The 14,722-nt window shown below is 43.5% G+C and overlaps 1 protein-coding gene across 2 annotated transcripts in view; it reads left to right on the top strand.

Annotated features, from left to right (window-relative positions):
• LOC135553949 (retinoic acid receptor alpha) overlaps window positions 1-2,863 on the top strand; it is a 210,298-nt gene extending 207,435 nt beyond the window's left edge. For both annotated transcript variants that reach the window (XM_064985907.1, XM_064985908.1), the window contains one exon: window positions 398-2,863. In XM_064985907.1, the coding sequence (XP_064841979.1) occupies window positions 398-603 (206 nt within the window). In that variant the 3' untranslated portion in view covers window positions 604-2,863. The remainder of the gene's footprint in view (window positions 1-397) is intronic.
• The last annotated feature ends 11,859 nt before the right edge of the window (window positions 2,864-14,722 follow it).

The raw sequence follows: 14,722 nt of genomic DNA on the forward strand, positions 1-14,722 counted from the left end.
ATATTTTTTTAACCATTGATCCTCTGTGGCTAAATTATGTTCTTTTGGTGTATTTTAAACTTTGAAAGTTGGCTCCTGTGATTGTATATTTGTTGTTATTTTTTGCCTCTTGGGCACCCTGCAGGGTTGGGCCCAGGGAATTCTGCCTCTGTAAACCCCTGCGTTCGTCCAGCCCTCGTCTCAGTGCGGCAATACTGCCATTTATAGCTACATCATGCGTCATTTATTTGAAGATAAATGTTTATGGTCTTACATACGCATTTTGCTGTAGTGGCCGAAACTTGTGGAACACATAACACATGACCCTCTCTCTCTGCCTCTCTCTTCTCCTCCCTCCCTCCCTCCCTCTCTCTCTCTGCCTCTCTCTTCTTCTCCCTCCCTCCCTCACCTCCTCCAGGAGCGGAGCGAGTGATCACTCTGAAGATGGAGATCCCAGGCTCCATGCCCCCTCTCATCCAGGAGATGCTGGAGAACTCAGAGGGCCTGGAGGGCCAGGGGGCCAGCGGGGGCCGCTCCAGCGGAGGAGGGGCCCCACCTGGCAGCTGCAGCCCCAGCCTGTCCCCCAGTTCAGCTCGCAGCAGTCCCCCTGCACCCTCCCCTTAGACGGGGGTCCACCACCACCCCCAGACAGGGACAGCCAGAAGGCGTGACTACAGACTCCCACACTGTGACAAACCAGGCCAGAGTGGAGTGGGGTTAGGAAGAGGGCCAAGCCTGGGCCCAACCAAGACGGACATTGACACTTTGGGGGCAAACGTAGGCCTCGATGGACAGCCGTCCCCCCCACTCCCCCTATCTCAGACCCAGACCTGGCACCGAAACGGGGCCGAAACCGACCCCATCATACTTGACTGAACAATAGGAGGGGGGGGGGGCAGGCATCTCACTTGGATGGCACTATCCCCATCACCCCCTCACCACAACTATAGACATGCCTCAGAACCAGAACCAGCACCAGGGAACGGCTGCCCTGCCGCACAAGGAGTTTAATCTGAGATGTTCTGTTTACTCTCCTCAGTGACGACTCTCTGTTCCTCCTCTCTCTCCCTTAAGACATTGGAGAGGAATTTAGGCTCGGTGCCCGTCAGACCTGGGGTGAAGGGGTCGACAAGACACACGTCTTTCTGCAGGGAACTAGACAGACAGACAGACGGACAGCTAGACATTGGGCACGAGTCATCCCTAAATGTTGTCAGGGACAGCAAACGGGGGGGCCCGAAGGGGGGTGCCTGCCTCACCTCCTATACAAGAGACTGATTTTTTTTTTTCTTACAAAAGATATATGGAAATATAAATATATATATTGAAAAAGTAATGATTGCAATTTGAATTGTCCTTAGGTGGAATGATGCATAAAAGAGGAGTTGCTATCTTTTTTCCAAATGCCCCCCCCCCCCCCCCCCCACCTCCCCAGACCTAGTGTTTTGTTCTCTCCGTTTCACCCAGGAATATCGGCACACTAAGTAGTAGTCACAGTGGAAATTTATTTTGTTTTTCTCCTCTATCAAATCAATAGATAAGTAGATCAAAAATGATTTTCAGATGCAATTCACTTTATGCACTAGACCTCTTGCACTGTCACGTTCACAGGTTGGATCAAATTGATACACAAAACACAAATTGGACCAGGTTGGGTTGGCATCTCTCTGTTGTTCCTTTTACAGTATTTCGGTTTTTTTTTCGTGGGTGGAAAATAAAAGAAAACGTAGTGGCTCTAATGATCGAGAGTCAAGTCGTTGTGGAGTTAAGAAGATGCTCTGTGAGATAATAGCAGCCGTGACAAAATGTACATAAGATGTATTCCTTCTTTTTAAAAGTACACGGAGTCTAGACCTTTTTTTTTAACATTGTCAAAGCCTTTTATGTTCAGCTTTTTTTGTTCTCGTTTTGGTTTCTGAAGTGAAGGTTATTGATCACTAAATCGACTGTTTAGACCACCTAAGGAAGGGGCTGACTTCTAGGACCACTACGGCCGTTGACAACCAGTAAAGAGAGTTACATTTCCACTTCACCTGAAATAAAACGGAAAGATTTATAACAATTTGTTGACCGACAACTCCGTGATCCCCTTCTCCCCCTCTTTTCCCAAGGTGGTCCCTCCCTCATTCCACGTCTGGATAGTGTATGTGTTACCCCCCCGAACACCACTGCCTCTGCACAGTCTCAATATCTATGCCCCCCCCCCCGTCAGTCCCAAACTGTCCCACGTTACCAGTATGCTCACAACACCACTGCCTATGTATGTATACATGTTCCCCATCTCTCTCTAGTCCCCCCCCCCCACCACCACACAACACAACAGCACTGCCTCTCTAAGTCTGTTTCACAGTATCAGCACCTCTCTCTCTCTTTATCTATCATGACAACGCAACTGCCTCTGTTTTACACACTATCAGTATTTATCTGCCTGTCATCCCGGACTCTTGTGACACATCTGAGTACCTAGCTGTTCCCCAGCCTGGCCCTGGATCAGTTTGTGCTGTCTTGTCAATGCATGACAACGAAACAGGAGTGGGCAAGACCGCACAGACTGATCTGGGATCAGGCGAGCTACTCGCCCCGCTCTCCAACCGCTGTTTACACACTAGTGTGACTTACACCTACCCATCTCCTTTCCCCCCACGACTCCACTGCCTCTGCTGTTCAGTAGCAGTGGACCTGTCTTTCACAACGGATCGGACGGGGCCAAACTCACTGCAGCCAGTATGACAACGCACAACTCCCCCCCCCCCCCCTGCACTCTCACTTGTAATGCAATCGGATGCACAACCAGCATTTGCGGATAAAATGAATAAATAACTGTTTTGCTTATGCCAGATCATTGGATGAAGAGAATAATGTTTAATAAAGAACCATGTCTGTGTTTTTTTTATTTGTATGTTTCTTAATTAACTGGGTGTGTGTCCACCATTTATACGTTTGTGGTGGGACTTTAAGAGCAGCATTTTGGTGGACCTGGGACTATAGCAGGTCTCGTTACAAAAAAAACAATACAAGATTCAGACACCCTTTAATGGTTATACTACAGTTTTCTTACCTTTTTGGCCCCTCGATTTAGTTCAGAGAATACACGGAGTGAGCAAAACATTAGGAACAACTATTTCCCTGACAGACTGCCCAGGTGAATGTTAGGATCTCTTACTGATGTCACTTGTTAAATCCACTTCAATCAGTGTAGATGAAGGGGAGGAGACAGGTTCTAAGAAGGACTTTTGTGCCATTTGAGGGTGAATGGACAAGACAAAATATTTAAGTGCTGTTGGGTTATGCAAATATGAAATCCACTTCTTTGTGTCACTGAGGGAGACTAGGAGAATGTATAAGTGAAAGCACCGCCAGCATTCAAAAGTGACCAAAATATTAGCCAGGGAGCATAGGAACTGAGAAGTTGTCTGTGGTCACCACCTGCAGAACCACTCCTTTTTTGGGGGATGTCTTGCTAATTGCCTATACCTTCCACCTGATGTCTATTCCATTTGCACAACAGCATGTGAAATTTATTGTCAATCAGTGTTGCTTCATATGTGGACTGTTTGATTTCACAGAAGTGTGATTTACTTGGAGTTACATTGTGTTGTTTAAGTGTTCCCTTTATTTTTTTGAGCAGTGTATATACAGAACCAGTCCAAAGTTTGGACACACCTACTCATTTCAGGAGTTTTCTTTATTTTTACAATTTTCTACATTTTAGAATAATAGTGAAGACATCAAAACTATGAAATAACACATATGGAATCATGTAGTAACCAAAAAAGTGTTAAGTGTATTTATATAGCCCTTCGTACATCAGCTGATATCTCAAAGTGCTGATATCTCAAAACCCCAAACCGCAAGCAATGCAGGTGTAGAAGCACGGTGGCTAGGAAAAACTCCCTAGAAAGGCCAAAACCTAGGAAGAAACCTAGAGAGGAACCAGGCTATGTGGGGTGGCCAGTCCTCATCTGGCTGTGCCGGGTGGAGATGTTAAAATGTTCATAAATGACCAGCATGGTCAAATAATAATAATCACAGGCAGAACAGTTGAAACTGGAGCAGCAGCACGGACAAGTGGACTGGGGACAGCAAGGAGTCATCATGTCAGGTAGTCCTGAGGCATGGTCCTAGGGCTCAGGTCCTCCGAGAGAGAGAGAGAAAGAGAGAATTAGAGAGAGCACACTTAAATTCACACAGGACACCAAATAGGACAGGAGAAGTTCTCCAGATATAACAAACTGACCCTTGCCCCCCGACACAAACTACTGCAGCATAAATACTGGAGGCTGAGACAGGAGGGGTCAGGAGACACTATGACCCCATCCGATGACACCCCCGGACAGGGCCAAACAGGAAGGATATAACCCCACCCACTTTGCCAAAGCACAGCCCCCACACCACTAGAGGGATATCTTCAACCACCAATTTACCATCTTGAGACAAGGCCGAGCATAGCCCACAAAGATCTCCGCCACGGCACAACCCGGGTGGGGGGGGCACCAACCCAGACAGGAAGATCACATCAGTGACTCAACCCACTCAAGTGACGCATCCCTCCTTGGGACAGTATGAAAGAGCCCTAGTAAGCCAGTGACTCAGCCCCTGTAATAGGGTTTTAGGCAGAGAATCCCAGTGGAAAGAGGGGAACAGGCCAGGCAGAGACAGCAAGGGTGGTTCGTTGCTCCTGAGCCTTTCCGTTCACAGTCACACTCCTGGGCCAGACTACACTCAATCATATGACCCACTGAAGAGATGAGTCTTCAGTAAAGACTTAAAGGTTGAGACCGAGTTTGCGTCTCTCACATGGGTCGGCAGACCATTCCATAAAAATGGAGCTCTATATGAGAAAGCCCTGCCTCCAGCTGTTTGCTTAGAAATTCTAGGGACAATTAGGAGGCCTGCGTCTTGTGACCGTAGCATACGTGTAGGTATGTACGGCAGGACCAAATCAGAGAGATAGGTAGGAGCAAGCCCATGTAATGCTTTGTAGGTTAGCAGTAAAACCTTGAAATCAGCCCTTGCCTTGACAGGAAGCCAGTGTAGGGAGGCTAGCACTGGAGTAATATGATCACATTTTTTGGTTCTAGTCAGGATTCTAGCAGCCGTATTTAGCACTAACTGAAGTTTATTTAGTGCTTTATCCGTGTAGCCGGAAAGTAGAGCATTGCAGTAGTCTAACCTAGAAGTGACAAAAGCATGGATTAATTTTTCTGCATCATTTTTGGACAGAAAGTTTCTGATTTCTGCAATGTTACGTAGATGGCGAAAAGCTGTCCTTGAAACAGTCTTGATATGTTCTTCAATAGAGAGATCAGGGTCCAGAGTAACGCTGAGGTCCACAGTTTTATTTGAGACGACTGTACAACCATTAAGATTAACTGTCAGATTCAACAGAAGATCTCTTTGTTTCTTGGGACCTAGAACAAGCATCTCTGTTTTGTCCGATTTTAAAATTAGAAAGTTTGCAGCCATCCACTTCCTTATGTCTGAAACATGCTTCTAGCGAGGGCAATTTTGGGGCTTCACCATGTTTCATTGAAATGTACAGCTGTGTGTCATCCGCATAGCAGTGAAAGTTAACATTATGTTTTCGAATGACATCCCCAAGAGGTAAAATATATGGTGAAAACAATAGTGGTCCTAAAATGGAACCTTGAGGAACACTGAAATTTACAGTTGATTTGTCAGAGGACAAACCATTCACAGAGACAAACTGATATCTTTCCGACAGATAAGATCTAAACCAGGCAAGAACTTGTCCGTGTAGACCAATTTGGGTTTCCAATCTCTCCAAAAGAATGTGGTGATCGATGGAATCAAAAGCAGCACTAAGGTCTAGGAGCACGAGGACAGATGCAGAGCCTCGTTCTGATGCCAATAAAAGGTCATTTACTACCTTCACAAGTGCAGTCTCAGTGCTATGATGGGGTCTAAAACCAGACTGAAGCATTTCGTATACATTGTTTGTCTTCAGGAAGGCAGTGAGTTTCTGCGCAACAGCCTTTTCAAAACATTTTGAGAGGAATGGAAGATTCGATATAGGCTGATAGTTTTTAAAATATTTTCTGGGTTAAGGTTTGGCTTTTTCAAGAGAGGGTTTATTACTGCCACTTTTAGTGAGTTTGGTACACATCCGGTGGATAGAGAGCAGTTTATTATTTTCAACATAGGAGGGCCAAGCACAGGAAGCAGCTCTTTCAGTAGTTTAGTTGGAATAGGGTCCAGTATGCAGCTTAAAGTTTTAGAGGCCATGATTATTTTCATCATTGTGTCAAGAGATATAGTACTAAAACACTTGAGTGTCTCTCTTGATCCTAGGTCCTGGCAGAGTTGTGCAGACTCAGGACAACTGAGCTTTGAAGGAATACGCAGATTTAAAGAGGAGTCCGTAATTTGCTTTCGAATAATCATGATCTTTTCCTCAAAGAAGTTCATGAATTTATTACTGCTGAAGTGAAAGCCATCCTCTCTTGGGGAATGCTGCTTTTCAGTTAGCTTTGCGACAGTATCAAAAAGGAATTTCGGGTTGTTCTTATTTTTATCAATTAAGCTGGAAAAATAGGATGATCGAGCAGCAGTAAGGGCTCTTCGATGCTGCACGGTACTGTCTTTCCAAGCTAGTCGGAAGACTTCCAGTTTGGTGTGGTGCCATTTCCGTTCCAATTTTCTGGAAGCTTGCTTCAGAGCTCGGGTATTTTCTGTATACCAGGGAGCTAGTTTCTTATGAGAAATGTTTTTCGTTTTTAGGGGTGCAACTGCACCTAGGGTATTGCACAAGGTTAAATTGAGTTCCCCAGTTAGGTGGTTAACTGATTTTTGTCCTCTGGCGTCCTTGGGTAGACAGAGGGAGTCTGGAAGGACATCAAGGAATCTTTCTGTTGTCTGTGAATTTATAGCACGACTTTTGATGTTTCTTGGTTGGGGTCTGAGCAGATTATTTGTTGCAATTGCAAACGTAATACAATGGTGGTCTGATAGTCCAGGATTATGAGGAAAAACATTAAGATCCACAACAATTATTCCATGAGACAAAACTAGGTCCAGAGTATGACTGTGACAGGTCCAGAGACATGTTGGACAAAACCCACTGAGTTGATGATGGCTCCGAAAGCCTTTTGGCGTGGGTCTGTGGACTTTTCCATGTGAATATTAAAGTTACCAAAGATTAGAATATTATCTGCTATGACTACAAGGTCCGATAGGAATTCAGGGAACTCAATGAGGAACGCTGTATATGGCCCAGGAGGCCTGTAAACAGTAGCTATAAAAAGTGATTGAGATGGCTGCATAGATTTCATGACTAGAATCTCAAAAGACGAAAACGTCATTTTTTTTTTTGTAAATTGAAATTTGCTATCGGAAATGTTAGCAACACCTCCGCCTTTGCGGGATGCACGGGGGATATGGTCACTAGTGTAGCCAGGAGGTGAGGCCTCATTTAACACAGTAAATTCATCAGGCTTAAGCCATGTTTCAATCAGGCCAATCACATCAAGATTATGATCAGTGATTAGATCATTGACTATAATTGCCTTTGAAGTAAGGGATCTAACATTAAGTAGCCCTATTTTGAGATGTGAGGTATCATGATCTCTTTCAATAATGACAGGAATGGAGGAGGTCTTTATCCTAGTGTGATTGCTAAGGTGAACACCGCCATGTTTAGTTTTGTCCAACCTAGGTCGAGGCACAGACACAGTCTCAATGGGGATTGCTGAGCTGACTACACTGACTCCACTATGCTGACAGGCTGGCTAACAGCCTGCTGCCTGACCTGCACCCTATTTCATTGTGGAGCTAGAGGAGTTAGAGCCCTGTCTATGTTGGTAGATAAGATGAGAGCACCACTCCAGCTAGGATGGAGTCCGTCACTCCTCAGCAGGTCAGGCTTGGTCCTGTTTGTGGGTGAGTCCCAGAAAGAGGGCCAATTATCTACAAATTCTGTCTTTTGGGAGGGGCAGAATACAGTTTTCAACCAGCGATTGAATTGTGAGACTGCTGTAGAGCTCATAACTCCTCCTAACTGGGAGGGGGCCAGAGACAATTACTCTATGCCGACTGTTACGGATACCAGTATCCTGTGTTCTTTTCTCTCCTTCTCCCCTCACAGGTGAAAATCATCACTCCCCAATCAGTCAACAATCAATCATCAATCAGAAGACACACCTCCTCCTGTTTCCTACCCAATCACAGTTCCTTTCCCTTGGTTTAAAAACCTTGTCAGTTGTTTGCTCTGGAGCTCAATCTCTCTGTAAATTCCATGTATGTAGGTAGGTCTCTGTGGACATACACTACCCGTAGGTAGACTTTGTTAAATACACTAGTTAGAACTGGGAGGACCAACCACTGTATTTTTGGTTGGTTAGTTAGCTGTTGTTAAAGTAGGCTAGTCTAGCTTAGTTTTTTTTAATACTTATTCTTTCTTTCCTTGGGTCCAGCTTAGCCCCTTTTCCTGCTCCCCCCATTACCGTGTGTTTTCAAATAAACCTTGAGTTTGACAGTAGATTTCAGTTGTCCTGGTTATTTCATTAACACTTTTGCTTTGTCACTATTATAATTTGCATGAGTTATGGGTCTCATTACCACCCCCCCCCCCCCCCCCTCTAGACTGTCGGGACAGAAGGGATTCGTAACACCGACACATCTTTCTAGCTGATTTACACGCTGAAGCTATGTTGCGCTTGGTGATCTCTGACTGTTTCATCCTAACATTGTTGGTGCCGACGTGGATAACAATATCTCTATACTCTCTACACTCGCCAGTTTTAGCTTTAGCCAGCACCATCTTCAGATTAGCCTTAACGTCGGTAGCCCTGCCCCCTGGTAAACAGTGTATGATCGCTGGATGATTCATTTTGAAGTCTAATACTGCGGGTAATGGAGTCGCCAATGACTACAGTTTTCAATTTGTCAGAGCTAATGGTGGTAAGCTTCGGCATCTCAGACCCCGTAATAGGAGGAGTAGAGACCAGAGAAGGCTCTATACTTTATATTTGAGATTCTTAAAAGTAGCCACCCATCGCCTTGACAGCTTTGCACACTCTTGGTATCCTCTCAACCAGCTTCATGAGGTAGTCACCTGGAATGCTTGTCAATTAACAGGTGTGCCTTAAGTTCATTTGTGGAATTTCTTTCCTTAATGCGTTTGTTTTGTTGTGACAAGTTACGGGTGGTATACAGAAGAGGGCCCTGTTTGGTAAAAGACCAAGTCTCTTTGATAAATAAGCAAAGAGAAACGATAGTCCGTCATTACTTCAAGGCATGAATGTCAGTCAATCTGGAAAATGTCAAGAACTTTGAAGTGTCTTCAAGTGCAGTAGCAAAAACCATGAAGCGCTATGATGAAACTGGCTCTCATGAGGACCGCCACAGGAATGGAAGACCCAGAGTTCCCTCTGTTGCAGAGGATAAGTTCATTAGAGTTACCAGCCTCAGAAATTGCAGCCTAAATAAATGCTTCACGGAGTTCAAGTAACAGACACATCTCAACATCAACTGTTCAGAGTTGACTCCGTGAATCAGGCATTCATGGTTGAATTGTTGCAACACAAAAACACAACTAAAGGACACCACTAAGATGAAGAGACTTGCTTGGGCCAAGACACATGAGCAATGGACATTAGACCGGTGGAAATCTGTCCAAATTTGAGATTTTTGGTTCCAACTGCCGTGTCTTTGTGAGACTCAGAGCAAACGAACAAATGATCTCTGCATGTGTGGTTCCTACCCTGGAGGTGGTGTGTGGGTGTACTTTGCTGGTGACACTGACTGATTTATTTTTAATTCAAGGCAAACATCTAGCATGGCTACCACAGCCTTCTGCAGTGATACGCCATCCTATGTGGTTTGCGCTTAGTGGGTCTATCATTTGTTTTTTAACAGGACAATGACCCAACACACCTTCAAGCTGTGTAAGGGCTATTTGAACAAGAAGGAGAGTAATGGAGTGCTGCATCAGATGACCTAGCCTCCACAATTACCTGACCTGAGCCCAATTGATATGGTTTGGGATGAGGTGGACGGCAGAGAGAAGGAAGAGCAGCAAAGTGCTCAGCATATGTAGGAACTCCTTCAAGACTGTTGGAAAAGCATTCCAGGTGAAACTGGTTGAGAGAATATAAAGAGAGCAAAGCTGTAATCAAGGCAAAGGATGGCTACTTAGAATCTGAAGTATTTTTTCGATTTCTTTACCACTTTTTTGGTTACTACATGATTCCATATGTGTAGTCCATAGTTTTGATGTCTTCACTATTATTCTACAATGTAGAATGGTGTGTCAACTTTTGACTGGTCCCCTATAAATATGTGTATGTATAGCTCAATTGTCGTGTTTTATGGGTCTCATGTTCTTGGTTTAAAAAATGAAGCAAGTGGGGTTTGTGATGAGCTCAGTGTTGTTCAGTGGAATTAGTAACTTGACCAGAGACCAACCACATTTTTGCTCAGTTGGGTTGGATTTCCTGTTTTGTGACAGTTTACTTCTCTTCTCTGTCATGGAAATGCTGATACCAGAAAGTGTCTAGAGAAGATCACACATTGATTGACCTTGTCTATGAGTTATTATTGCCAGAAAATGGTAATTTAACTCTCAATTTTGGTTCATCAGAATTTTGTTTTGCTCATCCATCATATTGTAACTTAAAAACAGTTAAATCTGGGGGTAAATATTACAATAGTTTACTACCAAGTGTTGGTGAGAATCCTAGCTGACATTGGAGGACATGACAAGGATAAAGATGGTGACAACTCTACTCATTATGGCATTAGGTGAGTATTACACTTAAAATCAGTTAAATCTGGGGGTAAATATTACAATAGTTTACTACCAAGTGTTGGTGAGAATCCTAGCTGACATTGGAGGACATGACAAGGATAAAGATGGTGACAACTCTACTCTTTATGGCATTAGGTGAGTATTACAGTAACTCAGTTTTCATAAAGGAAGGTATTTCAAGTGCCTTACATGAACACCAATAGATCACATCTATAGCTGGGTATCCATTGTCTCTGTGCATTCTGCTTTATACAAATACTGTATGTTATTGTCTCTGCCTAGCCTTGTTTCAATAGGCTATTTATACATTGGATATATTAATATCTGCAATGCAATTTTAACAGGCTAATTTGGATCTCCATGAATATTGATCACGAGCGACTTGGTAGACAGTGGCAAATTCAAACTGACCTATAACAAAGGACTTGTTTCCAGGTCTCATGTCTGCGTTCTAGTCTCACACAACTGCGACCTCAAAGTTAAAAGTTGATGTGCTTTGTGCACATCCCGGAGAAGTTTAGCAAAATAGGATCTTAAATCCGTGGAGAGGATAACACCGGTCCATCTATGTGAAAAGTACAATGATTCATCCTCTAGTGATGTCGCAGTTCACACATTTATTCAGGTATAGAATCCTCTTTCAAGACCCGCAAGAAAAAATGTCATTTTATTTGGAATAGCAAACCAGATAGTTAAACGGGCATATCTATATAACAAACATGAGTTTGGAGGGTTTAAACCAGGTTCAGAGTCAATTTAAATGATGGAATTCACTCATAAAGTGGAGTATTTAAGTTGATATGAATTCAAAAATTTCAACGATCTTCAAGTTTTGGAATTGAACTGTTTGGTCTGTTTTGAATTGGAATTTAATTAGATTTCAATATTTGTACATTTCCAAGTTAGTACACTTACAGTGCAGTCCTAAAGTATTCATACCCCTTTTCCACATTTTGTTATGTTAGTGTTATTCTAAAATATATATTTTTTAAATCCTCATCAATCTGCACCCAATACCGTGCAAATGTATTAAAAGTAAAAAACAGATACCTTATTTACATTAGTATTCAGACCCTTTGCTATGAGACTTGAAATTGAGCTCAGGTGCATCCTGTTTCCATTTCTACAACTTGATTGGAGTCCACCTGTGGTAAATTCAATTGATTGGACATGATTTGGAAAGGCACACACCTGTCTATATAAAGTCCCACAGTTAACAGTGCATGTCAGAGCAAAAATAAAGCCTAGACATGATTGTGTCGAGGCACAGATCTGGGAAAGGGTACCAAAATATTTCTGTAGCATTGAAAGTCCACAAGAACACAGTGGCCTCCATCATTCTTAAATGGAAGAAGTTTGGAACCACCAAGACTTTTCCTAGAGCTGGCCACCTAGCGAATATGAGCAATCGGTGGAGAAGGGCCTTGGTCAGGGAGGTGACCAAGAACCCGATGGTCACTCTGACAGAACTTCAGAGTTCCTCTGTGGAGATGGAAGAACTTTCCAGAAGGACAACCATCTCTGCAGCACTCCACCAATCAGGCATTTATGGTAAAGTGGCCAGATGGAAACTACTCCTCAGTAAAAGGCACATGAAAGCCCACGTGGAGTTTGCCAAAAGGGATCTAAACGACTCCCAGACCATGAGAAACAAGATTCTCTGGTCTGATGAAATGAAGATTTAACTCTTTGTCATGTCTGAAGGAAACCTGGCACCATCCCTACGGTTAAGCATGGTGGTGGCAGCATCATGCTGTGGGGATGTTTTCCAGCGGCAGTGACTGGGAGACTCGTCAGGACCTCAGACTGGGGGGTGGAGGCTCACCTTCAAACCGGACAATGACCCTAAACACACAGACAACGCAGGAGTGGTTTCAGGGCAAGTCTCTGAATGTCCTTCAGTGGTCCAGCCAGAGCCCGGACTTGAACCCAATCGATCATCTCTAGAAAGATCTGAAAATAGCTGTGCAGCAATTCTCCCCAACCAACTTGCAAACATTTCTAAAAACCTGTTTTTGCTTTGTATTTATGGGGTGTTGTGCATAGATTGATGAGGGGGAAAAAATTATTTCATCTGTTTTAGGCTGTAATCAAACAAAATGTGGAAAAAGTCAAGAGCACTATAGGGCTCCATTTTAACAAACCTAACGCAATCTTGCGCCGCGGTGAAAGGCCTGGATTCTGATAAATGAACAAGTTGTGGCTGTGCCGAGGCTTGGCCCCTCACCGGCCAATCAGAACGTGCTCCATGCCGAAATGTGTGGTTGCTCCAAGTTGTGCATTTACAGTCTTTTGTGAATTGCCTTGGAATCAACTCCAATTCCAACGTTAGTCCGTTTTATAGTTTGTTAAATGGCTTACAGAAACGAAGTAACAAAATGTAGACCTATCTTTGCTAAATATGTTAACTTGAACCCATTTGCAGTCCACATTGTTCTAAGTACTTGCATGGCTTCAATACCATTTACACTGATATAGGGGCTAGGCCTAGTGCACATTACATTATGGCTGAGCATGGACACGCCAAACATTGTCAATAAGCATTATGAAAGTAATTATTTATAAGTCCTAAAAAGAGAAACAATAATTACAATCAAAACCAAAACAACTTGTTTTAAATGGGCTTTGTCACACTTACAGGCACCATTTCTCCCCATGGGCATATAAAATTAAAACAACGCAGACTATGGAGGGTTTTACGCACATCCACATTTTTCACAGTAGCTGGCCATAGATCCATTGCAGAACATTGATCTAAAATTGACCATAGAAATAGTACTGTTGGGAGCTCTGGAGACACCGGGTGCGTCAATTTCTAATACTCTTAGTAAAAGTGTTTATCTTCAACTCGCAATCTGTGAGTTGCATTTGATTAGATTGAAATTGTATGCAAAACATCACAGCATAGTTGAAAGATATATGGTGCATAGACATCCGAAGAGGGTGGCCAGAAGAGAGAGGTGTGTTGGGATGTGGAATTGGAGACAAGTGGGAGGGAAGTTCCTGGGCCAGAAATTGAGAAATTGATGTGAGAAATTGATTTTTTTTATGAAGCTGAATCTGTATACTAAGCAGCTGGTCTGTGAGAGTCTGGCAAATGTTAACTATTGTGGTTAACTATGGTACATACATCTCTCACAGGGCAGTTTCACAAAGGAAATCCTTGAGCTCTATATAGACAACCATCCGGCTTTACTAATGTTTTAAATACCACAACAGCATATGCAAATTATGTTTGCTTGCTGGGATTACACTTAAAGTTGTTTATAAATGTGTCAACTATCTACATATAGCTTACTAACATAACTTTATTAAATGGTGAGCAAACTTATGTTACGCACGCCTCTATGAAGATGGAACGCAACACCCTGCTACAACTAAACTCTCCGTGAAGTGAAAAAGGTATGGACTGTAGGTGCAAGAAAGAATGACAACAGGCAGAATGTGGTACCGTTTACCAGGACTTTATTCCTTCACACGGTAATATGGGGAAAAGGGGCTGGACGGAACCAAAGCAAAGAAAGTAAATCTCAAAGCCCCCCTCTCCTATCTTACCTGCCTACCCACTACTTACCTAATTTAGCACCACCTGGTGCCCTAACCAAAATACAAGGGGGTGGTCCGCCCAGGTCTTACCTAGTGTGCCTAGACAGCGAATATGCTACGGGTATATGTATGCCCGCGGGCCTCTTGCCTAAGCACTCCCTAGGTGCCTTCCCCTTCCCCCCTGGGAACAAATGAAACAGAATATTAAACAATTTCACAAACAAAGAAACAAAGGACATCAAATAAGCTCTATCTGAGCAACAAACTCACAAAACATACCAACTCTCAGGCCAGCAAAATCTCTAGCAAAATCTCTGCAATGACCTCCCAGCAATGACCTCCCAGCAATGACCTCCCAGCAATGACCTCCCAGCAATGACCTCCCAGCAATGACCTCCCAGCAATGACCTCCCAGCAATGACCTCCCAG

The sequence above is a fragment of the Oncorhynchus masou genome, chromosome 14, assembly GCF_036934945.1.
Source record: "Oncorhynchus masou masou isolate Uvic2021 chromosome 14, UVic_Omas_1.1, whole genome shotgun sequence".
In the NCBI taxonomy this organism is placed as follows: domain Eukaryota; kingdom Metazoa; phylum Chordata; class Actinopteri; order Salmoniformes; family Salmonidae; genus Oncorhynchus; species Oncorhynchus masou.